Source organism: Cygnus olor, chromosome 19, assembly GCF_009769625.2.
Source record: "Cygnus olor isolate bCygOlo1 chromosome 19, bCygOlo1.pri.v2, whole genome shotgun sequence".
NCBI classification, from domain to species: Eukaryota; Metazoa; Chordata; class Aves; order Anseriformes; family Anatidae; genus Cygnus; species Cygnus olor.
The window spans coordinates 2541032-2562695 of record NC_049187.1 but is presented as its reverse complement, the minus strand read 5'-3'; the positions used below and the strand labels follow the sequence as shown (position 1 = coordinate 2562695).

General features: G+C 51.3%; 1 protein-coding gene across 17 annotated transcripts in view; it reads right to left on the bottom strand.

The window, feature by feature from the left end:
• Positions 1-2073: 2073 nt before the first annotated feature.
• Positions 2074-21664, bottom strand: part of LOC121057530 (voltage-dependent N-type calcium channel subunit alpha-1B-like) — a 284260-nt gene continuing 264669 nt past the window's right edge. For 15 of the 17 annotated variants that reach the window (XM_040531855.1, XM_040531856.1, XM_040531857.1 and 12 more), the window contains 10 exons: positions 16429-16537; positions 14902-15009; positions 13528-13640; positions 12718-12845; positions 11455-11581; positions 10795-10905; positions 8773-8808; positions 6235-6442; positions 5894-6105; positions 2074-3637 (listed from right to left, as the gene is read on the bottom strand). In XM_040531855.1, coding sequence (XP_040387789.1) covers positions 3101-3637; positions 5894-6105; positions 6235-6442; positions 8773-8808; positions 10795-10905; positions 11455-11581; positions 12718-12845; positions 13528-13640; positions 14902-15009; positions 16429-16537 — 1689 coding nt within the window. In that variant the 3' untranslated portion in view covers positions 2074-3100. The remainder of the gene's footprint in view (positions 3638-5893; positions 6106-6234; positions 6443-8772; positions 8809-10794; positions 10906-11454; positions 11582-12717; positions 12846-13527; positions 13641-14901; positions 15010-16428; positions 16538-21664) is intronic. The other 2 variants (XM_040531869.1, XM_040531860.1) reach the window with 2 other exon arrangements.

Genomic DNA, 21664 nt, shown 5'->3' with positions numbered 1-21664 from the left:
ATTCAAAGTACAGCCACTACGAGACTGGTTCTGGATGCAGAAAACTGATCGGTGCAATTCAAGTTTGGCAACTCACTATGAGGATTCTTGGAAATATGATGTATGCATTTAAGAGACAGCAGAGAGGCTGTAAAAATAGAGGAAAAAGGGTTATATGAACAACCGTGGTCAGGCTTGACTGTCACCGTCAGCGTTTGAAGCAACGCCTATGAGGCGGGTGGAGGATTAGACAACTGGAGCTTCTTCTTTGTGTTCTGCATAAGGACTGAAGTGATCCCACGCCATCGCTGGGCTGTGCGCTTCCAGGGGGGAATTAGTGAGGGCCTGTGGGGTCTAAGGTCTAAAACGATGGGGGAAGGGGCAAGGCAGAGGGGAGAAAAGGCAAAATTGTTGGGTACAGAAAGACATCTCTTTTGCTTTCCGGTGTGGGTACAATGTTTGCATGCACTGTCAGAGAGATTGCGTTTCCCCTCTCCCTCCTTGGAGTGAAATAGTAATGTTTCCTTTAAAATTTCAAATAAAGTGTTTGTGCCTTCATATAAGGAAAATGTATAAAACATTTGGTCACAATCATGCTGAAGCCTGAAACAGGAAGATCCAGCAGATAAAGCTACAGAATGGATGAAGGTCTTTCTGACTGTCTGTGGTGTGGATGTGTTTCCTTACGTGTCATCTTGTTGCATAGCCCTCCGTTTGCAAATTACAGCCATTACCCATAGCGGACCTCTGGCTACCGCACTTCCTTTATTCAAAGTGCACATAAATACAGAGACAGAGATAGAGACAGGAGTTATCCTTTAGCAGAATCCAGGGATGAGATCGGCCAGAGATTATCATTTAGTAACGGAACAAAAAACACGCAACGAAAACGCAACAGGTTGAATTTTCTCAACAGAAAAGCTACAGATGTGAAGAACCACCCTACAGCAGACTGCTCCCCACGGGAGGCTGGAGGACTTTGCTGAGAGCACCAGCGGCCTCCTGAGCGTTTTGGTAGCATCCCCTGAAACCACCCTCATTGCCAAACCTATCACCAAGGCCCACCGGGATCTCCCCCCGGTTTAAGCGACCGCTTCGCCTTGAGAAGTTTCACAGTTCTGGGGCTTGGTAGAGCCTCCCACAAAACACAGCTGCCCAATCCTTTCCTCCTTCCTATCATTGTTTTTGCCCTACCGGCACCTCCCATCCCTCCTCCTCTAACCTTCTGCCAGCATACCATGCGTCTTCTGGCCTCCCTGTGCCCCAAATTAGCCCTACAGAAGTTCGTCAAAGCCATGGACACCGGGTCCTTCCCAGGCTTTCCTTTCGGCACTTCCTCCCTGCCGGCATGTCATCTTTGCCTCTTCCCAGGCTCAAAGTGCAGAAATCCACACGTGCAACAAAATAAAGAAATCGTCCAACACAAGAGTCATTGCAAGAACACAGAAATCTCATCCCTGAGAATCAGAGTTAGAGGTTTTGCTTTTTCATTTTGTTTTTTGTTTTTCTCTTTTGAACAGGCAATAAAAACAAGACTCTCTCCATCTGCCCCCAACACAAACGACGCACCACGGGACACGGCCGCAGCTCTTGCAGCCCGACTACGACTAGACATGCAGTGCGAAAGATGCTTCTTCTCCTGCAGGAGCACCGCTGCAAACTCTGCGCCGCCACCCCTGCACCTCTCCCACAGGACCTAAACGCCAGTCCATGAGCAAAGGCCAGTTTCTTCTGCTGCATTTATACCCCTCCCGCTCCCAACAATTAAATTATAATTAAAAAAAAAAAGAAAAAAGAAAAAAAAGGCCAACAAAACCCAAACCAACCCCAAAGCGTGTTTGCCTTCCCCACTGTCAGCTTCCAGCCCGGTGCAGGAGGAGCCGGCCGAGACAGGCGCGGTGGCAGCCGAGCCGAGCGGCTCCTCTGGGCGCTGCCCCTGCCCCCCGCGCTCCCCCAGGTCCAAAGCGAGAGGTTTGCATCGTCGCTGTGAAAGATTTCAAAGGTTAGGCACTTAGTAGTGAACAACTGGAGCATTCGGTAGAAACGGTGGGACCTGGAATGACAATTGGACTGATTCTCTACATAAAGAGTAAATTTTTTTTTTCCATTTTCTTTTTTTTTTACTGTACAATTTACAAAAATGCACACAATGAAAAGTTAAAGTTCTATCTAATCGCTTGATATAAAACCAATAACATTTCTTCTTCTCACCCCTACACTTTTTTCCTTTTTTTTTCCTGTTTTTTAGGTTTTCCTTTTTTTTCTTTTTTTTTTTTTGCTAAATCAAGCTTATATTGTAAACAAGACAAAACAGTGAGGGCGTGTTGCAGTCGACAGGAGAGAGGGACGGGAAGAAAAGTCTCAGCAGCAAGGAAGCAGTCCTGACGAAGGGGCTCTCGGGTGGCTTTCTGGTGGCTGGGTGGGAAGGACCCGAAGTGGAGATGAGCGTGAGGGGGCCACGCAGCGGCGGGGGCAAAGCAGCGAGTTTCTGGCTCGGCTGGGAAGGGGCGCTGCGGCTGAACATCAAGTCCCAACGGACCGTCCTTTGTTCCGATCTGCGGGTTGTTTTTTTTTTCCTCCTCTCCCAGTTCCTTAGGTAGATCTCTTCCCTCTCGGCGGTGAACGAGATAAAACGCGGGGTCAAGCTTTGTTCGCCGGTGTCCGTTTTTGCAACCCCGACTCCCACCCTGACTGGGGCGGGGAGAAAACTAAAATAAAAAATAAAGGCATAGCCCAACCAAAATGGTGCCAAGCCCAAAAAGGATCGACGGCCTACTTGTCCGCCATCATGGCTCCTCGCGTGCCTCGCGGGTTTGGCATCTGGTGCACATCTTTGAAGGCAGCAGGGAGGTGGGCGAGAAGGGGGGAAAGATGCGCTGCCCCCCAGGAGGGAGCCTTCTTCCTTGGTATATTTTAGTGGGGAAAAAAAAAATAGAAAAAAAATAAGAAAGAAAAAAAGGGGGCAGGAGAGAGGCTGCACAAGTGTCTCCGGAGGTCTCGGAGTGGGGCAGAGCAGTTCTGGCGGCGGGGGCTGCCCCCGGGCACCGCGTGTCTGAGCGCACAGCCTTCCAGATGATAAAACTCATCGACTTTGCACACCTCCGAGGGCTTCGCCGTGCCGCTAGCACCAGTCGTCCTCGTCGGCTTCGTGGTAGTAGCTCCGTCCCCGGGCGCCAGTGCCAGGGCCCGTGTTGAGCCCCAGCGTGTAGTGGTAGCCGTTGGGCACCCGGCGGGCTTGGTGAGACTGGGAGGTCAAGGAGGAGACGTAAGAAGTCCTGGAGGAACGCCCCGAGTTGGTGGCCACCGCCTCCTCGAAGGTGAGCGTGTCCTCGGGCGCCGCACCGCAGGGACTGTCGGCGGCATCACGGTGGCCCAGGTAGGGGTCTGAGCCGATGCGGGCCACCGCGGCCGGGGGCGGCTGCTGGTCCCCGCGCAGCAGCGCGTTGTGCTCGGACAGACCGCGGCTCAGGCGTCCCGGGGAGAAAGGGGGCAGGCCGCCCGGGGAGGTGGTGAAGTGGACGGGCGAGGAGTTGGCGGTCTTGTAAGTGATGCTGGGGCGTGGGGTCAGGGGGGTCTGCGGGAGCTGCCTCCGACCCCGGCAGGGGGTACTAGCACCAGATGTCGACAGCAAGGGGCTCCCGTTAACCGAACCACTGCCCTAGATAAAAATTGGAACAGAGCAAATGAAAAAATAAAAAAAAGGGAAACGCCGGACGAACACAAAGGCAGGCAGGTGTAAAACAGAAGGAGAAGCGACAGGGGGGAGAGACAAGTCACAAGAGGAAAGAGAAGCAAAAAAAAGAGAGAGTTTAGACACGCACAGTCAGGGGAAGGAGGTTCTCGAGAAATAATCAAACAAGAGATGTGAAGAGCTGGAGAACTAAGGGTCTGCGAGGAGCAGGTAGGGACAGAAACGATCAGAGCATCGGTAGGACGCAAACTGGCAGACGGCTCCAACAGCAGGGGACACTGCCCGGAGGGAAGGCACCCACAGCACACACAGTCCCGACATGCCCCTTACCTCAGCAACGCCGTGGGTGGCTCAAAAACCTGCTGTTTTCTTTTTTTTTTTTTTTTGGCAAACACAATTTTGCAAAACAGCACTCTGCTTTGGGGCAAATTTTTGCTTGACTTCACCTTATGGTTGTGAATGCTGATGCTGGGGAACATTTCTGTGCTCAAAATTGGCTTATGCAGGAGGAGGATTTGGGGACTGATTTTTTTTTTTCATAGTTTTAGGAATAAAATGTGATTTGATCAAATAGCTACTTCCTGAAGAAACAGCAACAAAAAGATTTTTGGATAGGCTTTGGCTTTAACAAGAGGGCTCCCTAAAGAAAAATACTGAAAAATGTGTTCACCACCTTCTTGTTAATATTACACCCCTACTACCTGAACGGTAGAAGAGACTGGCAGCTGCCTGCATTACTAACAGTGGTGCATGGGCATGAACTAAGCTACAACCAGGAAAAGTGCCCTGAGCGAGAGGAGCAGCCTTTTTTTGGCATTTCTGTTCACCTTCTCCCTGGGCAGGGCAGGAACTGGTCTGGGAGCACATTTAAAAAATCCCTTCACCCTTTCTGCTACAGCCCCGTGGTCCCAGCCAAGCTTTCCCCATGGTGGTGGAGGTGAGGGAGATGCTCACCGCCACCCAGTGACCTAAACTGTCCGAGGGAGGAAGCCCAGGTCTTTGCAGGGGCCTGAGGCTCAAAATAAAAATACTTACCAAAAAAAAAAAAAAGAACTAAAATTAAAAACATACATGCTATTTAAAATTCTGGTAAACCAAGCATGTAAGAGAGCTCTTCCTGAGCCACCCGCAGGCTGCAGACTTAGCGGGGTTCGGAGCATGGCCAGAGCCCCCTCCTGGTACATCACGTCGAGGTGTTTGCAGGGATCCTGCTGGCATGGGGCTGGGCTCTTTCCCTTCCCCCAGGTCCTGCCTTTCCCTGCGTTCCTGCTCTCCCTTGCTCTGGTTTCCTCTCTCAGCTCGGGAGCAGCTTTGCAGATTGATCTGTCACCAGGGGAACAGGACTTGTTCTCAAAAAACAGATAATAAATGTACCTGTTCCACAACACAGCACACTACAGGACAGCTCTGAGGCCCACACATCAGCAGCTGGAGCCTGACACCTCTGATACCACTAACATGAGTGAACCCAGCTGAAATCAGGGATTTGGCCGCCTGCAGCCCCTGCACTTGTGCTCATGTGGCCATGGCAAGGATTTATCCTACAGTCACCAAGTGCTTGTGGCACTGGGCAGGTGCTGGGAGAGCGGGCCAGCTCGGCTGCCCAACGGAGCATCCCTCCCCACGCTTCCAGCCTGCCTGGGCTCATGGATATTATTTTCCACCAGCAGCAAGCCCAGACAAGGCTTGGGCCTTCCAGATTGCTGCACTGAACCTGTTAGCACGGGAGTCACTGGTACTGGCTCTGTGAGAGGCACTGAGTCACTCCGTGGGTGGCTGGTAAAAAACTATCAGGCGACATTTCCATCCCTGTCCTGCACCTGAAGCAGCAAGCAGGATTTTTGCAGCAGGGACTGTTGTGGTAGGACATGGGACAATGGTTCTGGACTGAAAGAGGCTAGGTTTAGGTTGGGTATAAGGGGAAGTTTTTCACAACGAGGGTGTTGAGACACTGGAACAAGGTGCACAGAGAAGCTGTGCATCAGTAAAGTGTCCAAAGTCCTTTGAGCAGCCTGGCCTGGTGAAGGATGTCCCTGGCCATGGCAGGGACTAGGACTAGGTGACCTCTAAGGGTTCCTTCCAGCCCAAACCATCCTACAGTAAGCAAGACCTCAAAGGCTTTACCTCCCGCTGCCTGTCTCCTTTATCTTAAACAAACCCCAGAAGAGGTGCGCGGATCCCTGGCAGACCGCAGGGCTCTCCTCCCAGCCCGCACCCCCTCACCTGTCTGTGCGGGCCTTGCTCCGGCCCCCCGTTGGGCGAGGTGGGCCTGCTCTGATCAGCAGACTTGGGCTGGGAGCGGTCCCGGCTGCCGTAGCGGTCGCAGGAGTAGAAGCGCTGCTTTTCGGAGGAGGAGGAGGAGTGCTGCTTCCTCTCCTGGGACCGGCCGCGCTCCTGCTTCTTGTCCTTGGAAGAAGACTCTCCAGACTGGGCCACTGGAAGGAGAACATCGGTTGTGGGGTCACCAACACGCTCCTTCCACAGGGATGGGACCCCAAATCACACCAAGTGCCCACCCCGAAGGGAGGAGGAGGACAAATCCCTGCTAAAGGCAAAGCTCGTACCGGCTTCCCCGTCGGCCAGCTGATGTGGGGACCTGTCCAAGGACTTCTGCTTCTTCTCTTTCCGCCGGTGGCAGCGGTGGTGGTGGTGGTGGTGCACCTGGTCGGTCGGCATGCGCTCCAGGGAGTACTCATAGAGGTGCATGGCATGCGGGCGCTGCGGGGTCAGCGTGGAGATGGAGCGCTTCATGGGGCTCGTGTCCGGGATGGGCTGCGAGGGACAGGGGCACAGGGAGCAGGGTGAGAGGGCAGGCGCTGCAGGCACCCTGCTCGACCGCTCGGCTCCCACGGGAGGGGGTTTAGGGTGAGAGACGGGGGCAAGGAGGGGCAGGAGAGAAATGGTTAACTGGCTACGACTGGAACGGGCAGAAGGACTTGTGGAATGGCAGACTTAGTGCTAGGTTTGAGGAGTAAATGTGAGCTCCGTTTGCTGAAATGGGCTTTGCTTTCAGCATTGTGCCAACCCACAGGTACCACGGCGGAGCGGGACGCAGCATGGCACACCAAGCACAGCGCCGCGGGAGGTAGCAGGAGCGAGCAGGGGCACAGGGCAGCACGGCAGCCAAGCATCTCACAAAGGTAGTTCTCCAAGACCAGTTTCACCCAAAGCTGCTTCGGGGCCTGGAAGCATCCCAAAGCAACTCCAAAGAGGGAAGCATGAAAGCGTTTGTGGGCACCACACGGAGAGGGAGGAAACTCAGAAATAAATAAATGGGCAAGGTGCAGGGCAAGCCACCTAGTAACTGTGTCTGTCTCCCTGCACTTGGGGGTGATTTCCATCAAACTGCTGAACCTCCCCTCTTGTCCCACCACTGCTCCTCCAAGCCTTTGTGACTGGGACAAGCAGGATATCACCTATCCCCTACAACTCCACCAGAACATCTCCAGAAATGACTACTGAGGCTTGTTATGGCTGTTTTCAAGTCAGCCATGGCCTGAGAGCCAAACATTAGGACCCTGTGCAGCCCTCCAGCCTCCCATGGGCACTGCTGGCCACTGCCTCCGCCCCAGTGGCAGCTCCAGACTCTGCTCCCTTCCCTCTGGGTTCAAAACCTTACAGAGATGTTCTGCAGAAACCAAGACAAGCAGACTGCAGGGCAGCTATTTTCACCTCCCTACTGCCCAGTCACCAGCTACAAAGCTCAGAAAACAAGAAAGATCCCTGTGTTTCCCTCTCATTCTGCAGGCCTCCAGCTGCTTTGCAGACTGCCCCGAGGTGGAGGCAGGGCTTTGTCCATCCTCTGGAGGCTTCCTGTGGTCCACCTTCACATTGGAGCTCCTGGCAGAGGAAAGCCCTGGGTGCACAGTGCTCCAGCCTGGTGGGGAGGGAGCTGAGGATGTCCTTTAGCCCCTCAGGTCTCAGCCTTGAGTCCTCAGCCCAATACGTGCCTCAAGGGCCACTTCCAGCAGAACATTTACTTTGCTTACCGTAACCTTTCCAGAGAGCCTTGCGTTATTTTTATCATCCCTGCTATTTTGTTTGCTTAGCCTGGGTTTCCAATCTCTGCTGCCCCTTGATATTTGCACAACGCGGAGCCGGTCGCTCCGCAGCCCTGGCTGGTATTTCGGGCAGGACGAGCCACTCTCCCTGCCGGCGTGCTGTCACTGCTCTCTCCTTGAATGCAAAGGGGCAGCCTGAGCTCCATTTTCAGCTGCTCCACCCAAACTTTGGTGTTTTCCATCTGAGTGCAAGGTGTGGTGTTAGGAATGCAAAGTGTGCCACAGACCCGAGGGGGGACACAGCACAGCCTGCAGCATCGTGGTGTGCCCGGGGGTGCCAGCTTGGGCAGCGAGGTGACCCTGTGCTGTGCCACACCGCTCTCCTCCCAGTCACATTTTGGGGCTTCACGTCTGTCCTCCCTGCTTACCATGGGGCTTGAAGATGAAGGAGTGGGTTAACGATGAAGGAGGACCATAACATGACCGTCAGATTCACAAATTGACTGATGGGGGGCAAAAAAAGTGAAAATACTTCCCACTAAAAACACTTATCAGCATTTCCTAAATCCTTTTAGGAGCTACCAGGAAGAAGACAGATTTCCCAACAACAAGCCAGACAAATCTATAAAAAATGGATGTTTCTCTTTGGACCCAATTCTGTGCTTATTCCAAGGCCAGAAGCTGCTGCTGACCCTAATGGGAAGTGGATCTTAGCAAGGCAAAGCACACCCTCCCCAAAAATCCTGACAATGCTCTCCTTACATTAACGGGGCACACACAAGCCTTGGGAGACTATACCATAACCCTTCAGAGACTTACTAATTGCCTCTTTGTTAGCAAGCCGATAGCTTTCACCTCCTAAATCCCTGTGCAACAAGGCATACAAACCAAATAAATAAGCAAAACAAACAAAAACCCCTGCTATCAGCGTGCGGCGTGCAGTCGTGGGTGGAGGGAGCTGCAGCACAGGGGGAAGAGACAGCAGCTGCGCCGGTGCAACATTGTGCTCCAGATGGGAAGGGAGAAAAGTAAAGGGTTAAGGAAGGTTAATTGTTTCTTAACACGGATTTAATAGGATACAACTTAGTGCAAACTACATACTGCTAGGTAACTCCCAGGTGACCGTGCTTTGCTCCTCTGCAAACAATTCGGACAAGATGAGAGACATTATTTGAAGCAGCCCCACAGTACAGCCATGGTCAGACATCGCGGCAGATGGGCAGCAGACACGGGGAGGGCGGGGAGGGATGGAGGGAGGAGGGGGGTTGAAAGCATAGGGAGTTTGTTTTTTTAATGGCAAAGTAAAAAAAAGATGGAGGAATGACAGATAAACAAGAAGGAGGATGTCCAGAAATCAGGAGGAAACAGAAAGCATCACAAATAAGAGTTATAAAGAATTCAAAGTTTGGGGGAGCGGAGGCAGCGTGTGAGAGGGAGGGTGGAGGGCACGGAGGGGGAAGACACACAGAGAGTACATCAGTTATTTGGCTGAAGCTACAACCACCAGAACATTACATAACTATGTGAGGACAGATCTGCTCAGTACCACAGGCCTGATTCATATCGAGACCAGGGAGCTCTCCTGGGGGCAGCTGTGCCCTTGGGACAGGGACCGTGCTGCAAGCAAGGGGAGGTCGGGCATGGACGGGACCCTTGCTCCTAAAGGCTGCAGTGGCTGCAGGGTGCAGCAGGAGCAGCCCAGGAGAGTTCCTCTCTGCTCAGCGGCTCCAAGCAAAGGGCTTGTCCTGTCTCTGACCGTGACAGTGTTAAATCGCAGGCATGCTGTCTGGGACTGCAACGGAGAGGAGTTTCCCAAGGAAAGGCTCGTGCCACTGGCTTTCCTGTTGGCAACTCCATCACCTTGCAAGGGAAGATGCTACTTGAGGCCTGCAATAAAGGACTACTTTGTTCTGGGAAGGGAGGGAGTACAGGATTGTTTTGGGGTCTGTTTCTTTTATCAAACATCTCGACTAGTGTTGCTAACCCAGAGAATCCCAGAAGACAAGGTCCTATTCAGTGATTTTCTGGAGCTCTCACACAAAGAGTGCAGTTTCTCATGTCATCTGGGAAATTTGTTAGCCAGCAAAGAGTAGCTTGCACCAGCCTAAGCACATTTGCAAACCTATTTAATCTGTTGGAGCTATTTCTGTGCATGCAAGACAGAGTCTTTAAGGATGCAGAAAATCTTCCATGTCCTGCTTCCCACAGAGAGCAATGGGGAAGAGCCCATGGGCTGCTCACTTCTTGCTGCATGAATCAGGCCCTTTGAGCAAGACAGACACGACTATGGGGTGTTCAGACACACAGGAGGCAGGATGGTGTCTGGAGAGCATCTGGGTTAACAAGCTGGCAGAGAACATGTGGAGTGCCCAAAAATGATCTGTGAAAACCATGACATCCTATGCACTAAGGAGCATCCACAACTAGTCGCCAAGTTGCTGTAAAGGTCAACCCTAATGATGAGATCTCTCTACAAGAAGCCAAACAAGGAAAATGAAATCCTTAACAACATATTACTAATCAAAGTCACAATGCAAGATATGCTAATTACTGTGGGAAGGGAAAAACACAGGGAGACTGCTTAATGTCACAGTGCAGCCTTCCAGGCACAGGCTCCCTGGTATTTTCCATACCTACTGCATTCATCAAAGAGAACCACAGGAAATCTCCAGCTTATTTTACGGCTGGAGCACTGGAGCATGCCTCGGCTGTCTGTCTGGATAGATGGCAAACAACTGCCAATGGGAAACGTATGCCTTCCAGGAATATAGGCTGGCAAACATTATTGTCCCCAGTTAATCAGAACAGGCACTCCATGGTAGGCAGTCATCATTTAGCAACCCAGACAGATGGATTTCTGTGTTCTTTTTCTTTTTTCTTTTTTTCTTCTTCTTTTTCTGCAACCAGGAATGAGTAAACCTGGGGAAAATGCTGTGCCTGCACACAGATGCCTGTGATCCAAGCCCCAAGGTTGGTTACCTGGCTCCAGGTTCAGAGAACACCTTTATTTCACAGAACTTGCAGGCAACTTTCGAGCACAGAGAATGCACTGCACTGCCTTCCTGGCTCGCTCTCTGTCTCCCATCCCAAAAAGCCTCCCTCCCTCCCTCCCTCCCTGCTCACCTGAGTTTCGGCAGCCAGGCGCGGCATGGAAGCCGCCCGCCCCTGGCTCTCCAGACCCGGCTGGTGCTCTCCATTGGTGAGAGTGGGGCTGATTTCCCTCATTTCCACCACCTGATCCAAATCAAGAAGCAGTTTCAGGAGCAAGAATAGGAACATCAGCTTTGAAGCCATCATCTGAGCAGGCTTCTGCTAAGTTTGGTTTGGGAAGAGGTGCTGGTAGGGGAGAGAATAAACTTGGAGCCGTGGAGCGCCCAAGTTACTCTTTATCAACAGTACTGCCTTCAGCAGGGACAGCGGTGGGACTAGTTTATCCACCAGCTATGGCAATGAGCCCTGACCCGTGACACCTCTTCTCTGGGTTTTGTACACTAATAACAATGGGATCGGGACAATAGGACTATGAGGAAGACATAGCTCTAAGTGACCTACATCTCAGCAGACACGTAGTCCCAGGATAAGCATGCCTACAAGTACAGCTATCGGTACTGAAGCTCTCAGACTTGCTTTTTCTCTATAATATTCAAGCAAGCTTTGGGTTGTAAGAGAGAGAACAATGCTTATCTCAAAGGGCAGAAGACCCCTTCAGCTCTCAGGGAAGCATCTAGCCTGATACCAATAAAAATCTACTGCATTTCACCCCATCTCCACCTGTTTGCTTACCCGCTCAATAGGGATTTCTTCTGAGTGGCCTCGTTCAAAAGCTGGTGTTCTGGTTTCATAAAACATGTCCTGGGTGCGCTGGGTCCCCCAGGAGCTGGACTCTTTGATCCCACCCTCTGGGGGTGGCCTGCCAGAAGATCAAGTAGAAAAAAAAAAAGATGAACTCTTTTGCAAAGGGCTTGTGCTGACCTTATTGTGCTGAAGGTAAAGCACCTGGGAACCCTCTGAAGTCTCACTTGTGAAAATGGGTGCAGGGTGGCTGGTGAAGCTATAAAGTCCCCTAGGTTTTCCCAGGGCCACTCTCTTTCTTTCTAGCCCAGAGATTCCCCTGAGCAACAAGGAAACCAAACAGGTCAGAGCATTATTTTTTAGTAACTGAGGAAATCAACTTCTGCTGCCTAAGAAGAAGAATGATCAATTTTGGAAGTCAGGCAAATTATGTATGCAAAACCAGCTAGACAAATAGCCCTAAGTGATACTGGTCAAGCACATCCGTGGCTGTGCTAACCTACAGTCACTGAATGGTACAGGTAGCCCTAGGTTTTACTGCTGGGTCTGAAGTCAGATTCCCATTGGGGTTATTCAGGACATTTCAACCTCAGACATCCATCGTTAAAAATCCATGGCACGTGTGACCCAGAAGAAAGTCACCTGAGGAGCAGGAAATGGTGAAACATCTAGGGATTGCCATTACTGTAACTGTTTGGTAAACTCTTTGGGGAGGTATTATTTTGGCCAAAGAGAAAGAGCCAGATTCTGTCCTGGAAAGTCTCAGGAAACTCTTGCTGTTATCAAGTGCATTGAGCTTTAGGGAATTCTTTGCTCCCAAGGACCATCTGGTCTCCCAGGAACCCACTGCATTAGCGATTCAGTGCTTGGTTTGGGATTTGTCTTGCCGTTTTGCAGTGATCCCAACATCCTGTAAACAAAATTGCGATTAAAACCAGCCACAATGGAAAGCTCTGCACCTAAGATTTGGAGGAGGCCACTAAGGAAACACACAGCTCTGGAGAACCCATTGCCACCACCATCTATAATGGATGGATAATTGCACCCGAGGCCGCAGCAGGAGGCAGAGCCACGTGCAGCAGGTTGGTAGCCACCAGCAGGACATTGTCCCAGCCATGGCACGAAGGGGCTGCTGGGCTTGGGGTCACTGGAGGTGCCACAAACCATCCAGGGCAACTGAGTCAGCAGGGGCAAGGCTGGCGTCTGCCCTTTGTGCCCCTCGGCTGCGTCACGGCTGTGTCGGGGGGTACTCACAGCGTGCCCCCATTGTTGAGCGATGCCGAGCTTTTCTGGCGGAGGAACGCCTTTGCGTTGCTGAACGCCGCGGGCTGGGTTTGCTCCAGGGTGGCCTTCAGGGGGTGGAAGAGCGACACCGGGCCGGGCTGTGAAGCACAAGGGAAGGAGTCAGAGAGAAGGTTCCCCCACGCCCCCCGAGTGCGGCAGGGATTTTGTGCCCCGACACGAGCGCTGGCACTGACCACCCCGTTGTGGCACTGCCACCTTTTTTTACAGCCTCCCATCCATGGGACATACAGACAGGGCCATGCTGGAGGCTATCAGGATGATCACCCTGAAATCAAGCAGCTATTTGGCCCACCAGAAACCTTTGGGGTTTCAATCCCAAGCGAGATGTGTGAAAATACCTTCAAGAAATTGTAAAAGTCTTCAAGTGTGTTACAGCCAAAATAATTTTGAATTATTCCCATTTTAAAAAACAACTAAAACATTTTGGAGCCAAATATCATCAGTTTTCAGTGATTCTTTGGTGTCCCAAAGACATCTCATGGTGTTCCTCAGTGTTTACACCACTTCTGAAAATAGGACCGAAGATTAGCCTGCCAAGTTATTTGGGACTTTTTTTTGGAAAATATCCTTCCAGACCTAGTGGAAAAGGAAATTGCATCTTTTATTTATTTATTTTTTTTTTATGGTGGGAGAAAGAATTTTGGGAGGGGTTTCCATTTTTCAAATAGTGCCTGGGGAAGCACCCAGACCTTCTGCCCGCAGCTCAGGGGGAAGCTGCCTGAGAGGGAGGGCAGAGAGCAGCACCCTTTGACTGAGTACCTGGCACAGGCCCCCAGGAGGCTGGTGGACTTGTTCCCTGCTGTTCTTGTTCTGTTTGTAGAAGTCAAATATCATGAGTGCTGCGTAGACCTTCCCCACGGTCATCTCATCGGCTGTCCAGGGACGTTCAGGTGAGGAAAGGCAAAGGACCAGGGGAGGAGATGAATAAGTCACAGTGCATGAGAAATAGCAACGTCAAACGGGTGTGAAAAACAAGGAGGAAGAAGTGGTGGCATTGGAATGATGAGGCAAAACAGACACAGGGAAAAACGGGGGAAAGGCAAAAAAGCAAGAAAAGGTTATAACAGACTTCTTCAGATCTTTGGCTGTTGCTGGGAGGATGGCCCCTGTCTCTAACCCTCCATGGCAAACATTCGCAGATACTGGGTGGAAAAGAAACAGGCAGGAAAACTCTGTGGCATTGCAAGCACTGCCAACGGAAGAACCACTAAATTAATGCCAGATCCACAGCCAACTTTTTATCAACAAAGAAGCCTTATTCCAATTTCTCTGAATTACAGTCAACCGGGGCATAATGGGCTAACATACATACATTTAAAGAGTATTTCATTTTTCCAGATGTCTTTTTCACCCTCGCAGCTCTGCTCCCAGCCCTTCCCCGCACCACAGCTGAGCACATCCCTTACAGCAAGGAGTTAAAGCTCCAGATATGAAGGCACCCGGAGAGGTGGGGAGGAGAAGAATTCAGTAGTTGCTACCCACTGATCTGCCCCTCCTCAGCTCCCTCATTTTTCTTAATTAACATTGCCTTTATTGCTCTGCACTGTTTCTCATTAATCAGGAATCCAGAGCCCTTGCTTTGGCCAATCAAGATAACGGCAAACTTTCCGTTTTCTCAGCATGTTCACCTAAGGACATCATCGAGTAACACAAAGGCACTTAGCTCCAAGATATCTCACTTCTGGTTCTGTAAGTTCTCAGCAAACCTTTAATCTCCTTCCCCTGGTTTTCTGTAGCAGACTGAGCGCAGATGGCAGACGTTGCTCTCCTGTCCTGTAAGGCACAGGCTGGAGGCAAACAAAAGCTGTGAAGAAGGTCTGGGAGAGGCCACACAGCTTTGGTCCCTTCTTGGATTGCTCTAAGGACGTGAAACCCACTGTAACGTAACAGAACTCATGCCTGGATGTGACCTCGGCTTCCCTGCTCCTTGGATGACCATGGCATGGAGACGTGGGCTGGAAGCCTGCAGAGGTGACACCTGGGCACTGGTCTACACCAGGTTTCTTTGCTGCGTCCCCCAGATGCCCGTACACCTCGATGGGGCTTCGGACAGAGCAGGCAGGGAGGGGAAAACCTACAGTGGGCTTCTCAGGTGGCTGGGGACGGCTGGGTGCTTTCTGGTGGACCACTTACGTTTGTGGGGAGGCACCAGCAAGTCCAGTGTCTTCTGGGACAGATTGGGCCAAACCAGTGAGATCTCCTTTCTCAGCTCAGCATCACACTGGTGCTGCTTGACACCCCCTGAAGAAAGGGAGAGGAAACAGGCACGTCAATGAAAACCCTTGTCTGCACGGCACATCCCACTGCTCGCACAGCAAGCGAAGGCATTTCCCCCTCTCCCATTTCTCAAGAGCACCAAACAGAAGCTGGGTGACAACTTAACCAGGAGGAGCCGAACACAGCGGCATTATTCAAGTGGCCAAAGTGAGGTCTCAGTACACAAGTGTAAAGTTATTAAAGTGTATGTGAGCCAACCAGTCTGCTCCCAGCTGAGTACACCACGCAGCTGGCAATTAGGTAGTTCATCTGAGTGACAGAGATTACTTTTCTAAGAGGAAAGCAATGGGAGGAGACTCTGGGTGCGCGGCGACAGGGCGGTTTGAACTCCCACGCTCAGTCTCATTAGGGAGGGTTTATTAAGGGCCTGTTAGTCCCACTAAAGACTCAATTAAACGTAGCACACAAAACTGAGCACGTAGCCACAAAGCGGGTCAGGAGCTCACAACCCGCAGCAGATATAAGCCTTTTGGCGGTGCCAGCGCTATCAGCTGCCCTGGCTCTTTGGTTCCCTTCCAGCGTGTGGCAAAAAGAAAGGAGGGGGAGCCTTTGTCAGCTGAAAAAGTCTGTGGGAATTGCCTTTGCTGACAGGTAACTAGGACCCTAAAATCAGACAAACTCTCAGGGCTTCAGTGGCCTTATCCAGAGTTATTACTGAAATATGGTGTCAGCCTCTAAAATCCCAGACAGTCCTAAGTGTGTCTTTGAAAACAAGCATCTGGTACTTGGGGTCACTCCAGGGGAGCTCTCCAGCAGCCTCAAAGTTTTGTCTTCTCTCAGCACTGCATGCCCAAAGCGTCAAAGTTTCAGTAACATTTGAGGAAGGTAATTAACACAGAGAGGCTGGAAGGTTGGCCTAAAACCACTTGGGAAAAGCACAGCACCCTAACCCAGCCTGCCCTTTGCTCACAAGAGCATCGTTACCTCCTGTTAGCTTTTAGATTAGTAATAAAAGTGCTTTGGCCCGTCATGCCTTGACTCTGACCCCAGCCAGCCTGATTAAACAGCGTACTGACCCACAGAAAAGGCCAGCGTGCTTTACTATGTTGCAGTGTTTATTTGGGAAGTCAAGCGCATGCCTGATTAAACACTTAAATAACTTAATTTTATCCCCAGGCGCCTTGAGTCACTGCCTGGCCACCAGCAGACAGCAACGCTGCCTTTTTCACCCCCGTGCTGGAATAGCAAAGAAGTAAGGTGCGGAAACTCCCGCGGCTGTTAGAGAGCAAGGAGCTGCCCAGGGCTTTTTGGGGAGCTCTGCACATCTCGGCTGCTGCACCAGGCTACAGCCACCCCAAAGGGGTCGGCACTTCTGTGGTTTCAGGGCCGCAGTGCATCAGGGTGTGAGGCCCCACGTGTGGTCACGCATCGCTCCCCTCTCACCTGTGGCAAGTTTGATTTCGAGGGCGGTGCGGATCAGGGCCATCAGCGTGGACGTGAAGTGGACTGTCAGGTCCTCGGGCGAGATGGGCATGTTCATCCTCACCAGGCGCTGCGGGGAGGAAGGCGGGCACTGTGAGCATTGGTCGGGATTTCTCCCCCCCACCCCGTCCATGCCATCCTGTGAGCCCCCAGAGGCAGCCCCACTGCAGCCCCACAGCTGCCCCGATCCTTTTGTGCGCTGAGCTGAGGCATCTCATCCATAGCAGCTCCAGGCTCTCTCCTGGAGCAGGTCCGAGCTGTTGGCTGTGGCTGTTAAACAATTGATTTGCCAGCATTTGTACCGCAATCCTACAAAGAGATTTCTTCCCAAACAAGACGATTTTAATGTCCTCACCCCATTTCAGAGATAGCTATGCTGCTCCTGATGGTCTCCAGCTATGGTCCTACCTGCAGCCCAGACACGTGGCTGGCACTGGTGCCCCCTGCTAGGTCCTTGTGTGACAGTGGGGGAAAAAGAAGCCAGCACTGGCTCCTACATCAGTTACCTTCACCTCTATTCTGGCTCTGCAACAGGAGCAACAGCAGCCGACGGGAGCTGGTGCTGCCAGCTGGAACGAGACGATGGAGGACTTGCATCCACCACCAGAGGATGCGGCTCCATGCAGACAGCGATCATGGCTCAGGTTCTCAGGGGCTGTTTGGGGCTGGCTGCTAATGGGTAAAAGGGTAAAACTTTCGTTTTTGGAGACACGTGGGTTCGGTCTCCTGCCTCTTTTCCCTGTGTGCATCCCAGGAGCTCTGAAGATCTCCTCCCTTCAGTCAGTGAGCTACACAGCTCCATCCAGCTCTTACCCCCAGGGGAAGGAGCTGGGCTGGTGAGAGCAGGGCTGTTACTTCCCCCTCCTGTGCTCTTGCAGTCCAGGCATGCAGTAGTCCCTCCAGATCTGCATTTGTCTTCCAAGGTCTTTAGCCCCAGTAGCAACTCCTTCCCCACCACCAGTCAGGACCACCTCCGACAGGGCAAATTCATCTCTTGTAAGCACTTTGGAAGCTGTGGCTCCCTTAACACGCCTGGCGTCAGAGCAGCTGAATGCCGACAGGCGGAAACACCCCGAGCCTTGCTGATAACCTGAGCAATGCGTTTAAAGGATGGATTTCTTCTCCTTTGGCAATCTGCTCATTTCTCAGCTCCTCGGCTTTCAAAAGCCGTTCTGCAACCTCCTCGCTCGGAGCCTTATCAGACCAGCCCCGCATTCCTACTCTTGGAGAGAAGTCACTGAGCATTAATCCGGCCGCGCAGAGCTCCACAGTGGCTTGCAAAGCCAAGCATTAGCCTGGCTGGGGCCCCTCGCTTGGGAGCGGATTTCATCTGTGTCTGAAACCTGCTGGGGCTGTTATTTTGATCCCTATCAGCACATAGAAACCCTCTCTTTGTTCAACAGCAGCCCAGCGAGCTGAGCGATCTGCGTGGGGCTGCAGCAGGGAGGCTCCTGCTCCGCGTGCTGCGACACCATGCAATGTTGAGGGCTGCTGGGAGACATCCCCGACACGCAGGAGTTGGCCTGCTGGTGCTGATGGTGATGGAGGGCACGGGTTTGGTGCAAAAAGCCTGCTTTTCAAGACATTCAGAGGAGGCGAGACCTCCTTGTTTATCTTGCTACGCATCTTTGGGTCTCATTATACGCCGCACAAAAGACTCATATAACAACATACCCTGTCTCCTAAAGGCTGAGACAAACCACTGTGATCTCAAAGTGCTCTTAAAGCGTGCCCAGAGGTTATCTTCCACATCCAACAAGCCTCTGAGAGGGGGAAATCAAAAGCAGGGATCCCCTCCTTTTATAATTCAACGATGACGGTAGCAAATGCTGGCAAGGCCATATCTTTTTTTTTTTTTTCTCTTCACTTGTGTCAAATGGAGCATCATTTTAATTCAGACTCCCACCCTCAGCACACAAAAAGTTAGCACAGAATTACTGCATCAGTGTAAGCCCACACACCACTGACAGCCCCACCACGTCCCACCGCAGTGGGACAGAGTTCAGAGATGGAGAGAGAAAGAAGGTGCATGGCAGTGAGAGCAAGCAGGTGAGAAATAATTCCTCCAGGAGAGCTCTATCCTCACAAAAACCAACACCAAGCATCATTTGGGGACTGAGATGTCCCAGGTCTCCCCACTGACTTCCCAGCTTGAATTCACAACCAGGAGGCAGAGCACAGGGCAAGTCGCAGCTACACACACAGCAGGGCTGCAGGAAGGTCTTTCCTCCTAAACTGTAATCAAGGGGGAAGAATCCAGAGGGAGATTTTCCAAAGACAGAAAGAAGGAGGGGGAACACACTTCCAAGTGTTCCAACATACAAACTGGTCAAACAGCTCAACCTGGACGCCTTTAAGCCAAGGCAATTTCCAATCTAATAAACCTTCAACCTGCAGAGAGCTCAGCACAGGTCCTCCCACATCGCCCAGACCTCGCTGGGGCTGGGCGGCTCCAGCCGTCCCCTCAGGAGATCGAAGTCCTGATCCCACCTTGGGGAGCAGCCCCTGCAGCAGGATCTCTGCTGCTGGTCACCCCTTTGCTCCCTCTCTCCTCTATTGGGGTGGCAAACTGGGGTGCATCTCCCCATCCTCTCCTGGGGCAGGTTTTTGGCAGCCAGTCGAGGTGCACAGGTACTGCAAGTTGCACCTCCCAAAGCAGAGCAGATGCCCATTTCTTAGCCAAAAATGAAAAATAAAATAAAAAAGATGTGAAAGGGGACAGAAGTCCCTTATAACTCACTGCACCTAGGCCTAGCAGGTTGTAGCTAAGAGCCTCCCTAAATCTCTGCCAACATCAGTGAGAGCAACTTTCTAGGAAGCCATTTGACAAAAGTGTATAGCTAATGGATATACTACATGTGGCGGACAGCTCCTGCTGAAGCAGGTGGGAGAAAGGAATTGATTCACATTTGGCTCAAAATAGCCCTGACACCACCCCATGCAGGGGAGAAGGCAGTTTGGTGGGAGGTGCTCACGTTGTGTCCCCACACCAGCACCCAGAGGGGTGAGGGATGGGGTCAGGTGTGGGCACGGCCACCCGGAGGAGAGACCCTGCCCTCCCTGCCTTTAGCACCCTTTGATGCATTTCCCAAGTACCAGAAATGCAACTGAGAGTGCAAACAAAATAGAAATATTTTTTTTTCTTTCTTTTTTTCCCCCACTGATATTATAAAAAACACCCTTATGCCAACAAACATATACACAGGAGAAACCTCAAACAAAATGCAGTGAAACACCAAAATTGTCAAAATGTCTCTTTCCAACAAGTGCAGAGCAAAGAATTTCAGTGACTTGAAACCTGCTTTCTAGTTTTACAAGTATTTTAATTCGTTTACATTTCTATAGGTGCTATTTAAAAGGGACTATCACCCAACGGAAACTGTTAAAATTTCTCAGAGTCAAATATTTTGACTGAACTAAAATTACTCTTTGAAAAATTAAGAACTTTGGATTTTCATCTCTAACCAAGATGGAAGAGAAAATCTCTATCCTACCCATATTGCACAGGTAACGCTATGGATAAAAGTAAAACCTGAGCCAGTTGTTTAGCCTGTACACATTTTCAAATAAAATTAACATCTCTCCTCATTTTTGCTGTCTCTTCTGGTTGAGGTCACACTTCAAGACAAACCCTTACTGGTTCCTCACGCTTTGCAATAGCATGCAAAAATATGATTAAAAAATAGAGAAAAAAAAAAACAATTTGTAATTTTTTCCATCTTTCTAGACTCCAGAAGGAAACCACAAGGGCACACTGATGCAGATGGCAGGGGAGCAGATCCTTCCTTGCGCTACTCTGGCGTGCCGTGGGAATCAATGGCCACAAATAAAGGGTGTTCAGGTGAATTAATAACTGGAGGGAAGGAAAAAAAAAAGATAAAATCCACCCTGGCCTGGCAGGAAAGTGCTCCCTGTACTGCTCCTCTCCCTCCCGCTTCCTCCACGAGCACCCAAGGAAGAACACCCAGCAGCAGGTGGGGCCCTGCTCCTCTCCCCAAGGGGTGGCTGGGGAGCTCTCCTCCAGCCCTGGGCTTTCATCAGGAGGGCTGGGAGGGAGGGAGAGGGACTGGCACGTGGAGAGCTCGTTAATATTTCTGCAAGAAAAGGGCCCAGAGGCAGGAGCTGCAATATTGTCTCCAGAGTCCCCTAATTAGCTCTATGCACCATGAAAAGGGGAACGAGCAGATAACGAGATGGTGACCGATTACAGCTGGGCTACGGGAGGCAATGCTTTTTGCTCCAGTTACTTGTGTGGCCAGAGGGGTGCAGGCACCTCCCGGCAGAGACTTAATTTCAAATAAAAAAAGATATGGCTAACAAAACCAGATATGTGTGTCAAATAGAATGGGCAGAATTTGTGCATGCTTAGTGTTCCATTTCTGCAGGTCTTCTGCTTGGAAACTTCTGGGGCAGTGTCCATACAGACAGGGAATATACAGTAGAAATGGGGAAATCCATCCCAGTGTCGGAAACTAATAGAAAATTGAGGCAGGGTTTGAGCAGGACCTGGGTGAGGCTGAGGTCTTCTGCTGGCTCCCAGCCTGGCCCAGAAAGCGAGCGCTGAGCTCAAGCACAAATATTCGCACTGTAAGTCTTACTCACCATCGTGTTTGCCCAAACGGTAGCAGGAAGAGGAGCACACTGAGGTGCAGGTGCTGGGAAGCTAGCTGGCACCCTCATGGATTTTAATTATTAAGAATACCCTACCAGCAGCTCCCAAACAGCCTCTGGGACAAGAACTGCTGTGAGAATAATCTCCAAATGTGAATAAATTCAGGACAGTGGAGCCCTGCTTGTGGAAGATGAGGCTGAATTCGGTGAATAAATTATTCGCTATGAATAATTCACCCTGACCTAGTTGTGATTAGTCTGCTCTGATTTAACTCTTCTCTCAGCTTCAGAGAGGCTGCCCGAGCCTTCCTCCCCACCACAGCAAGGGTGGATGTGGGTTAGATATTAGGAAGAAGTTATTCACTATGAGGGGGTGGGAAGCTGTGGATGCCCCATCCCTGGAGGTGTTTTGGACAGCCTGGGCTGGCGGGAGGCGCCCTTGCCCTGCTGGGGACAGCACCACCGCATCCCCAGGACTCAGCCCCAGGCTTTAGGGCAATGCAGTGCTGAACAGAGAGGTTTAGCAGCACCAGGAGCATTTCCTTCAGCCATTTTAAAGCCCCAAGCTGTGTGGGTCATTTTAAAG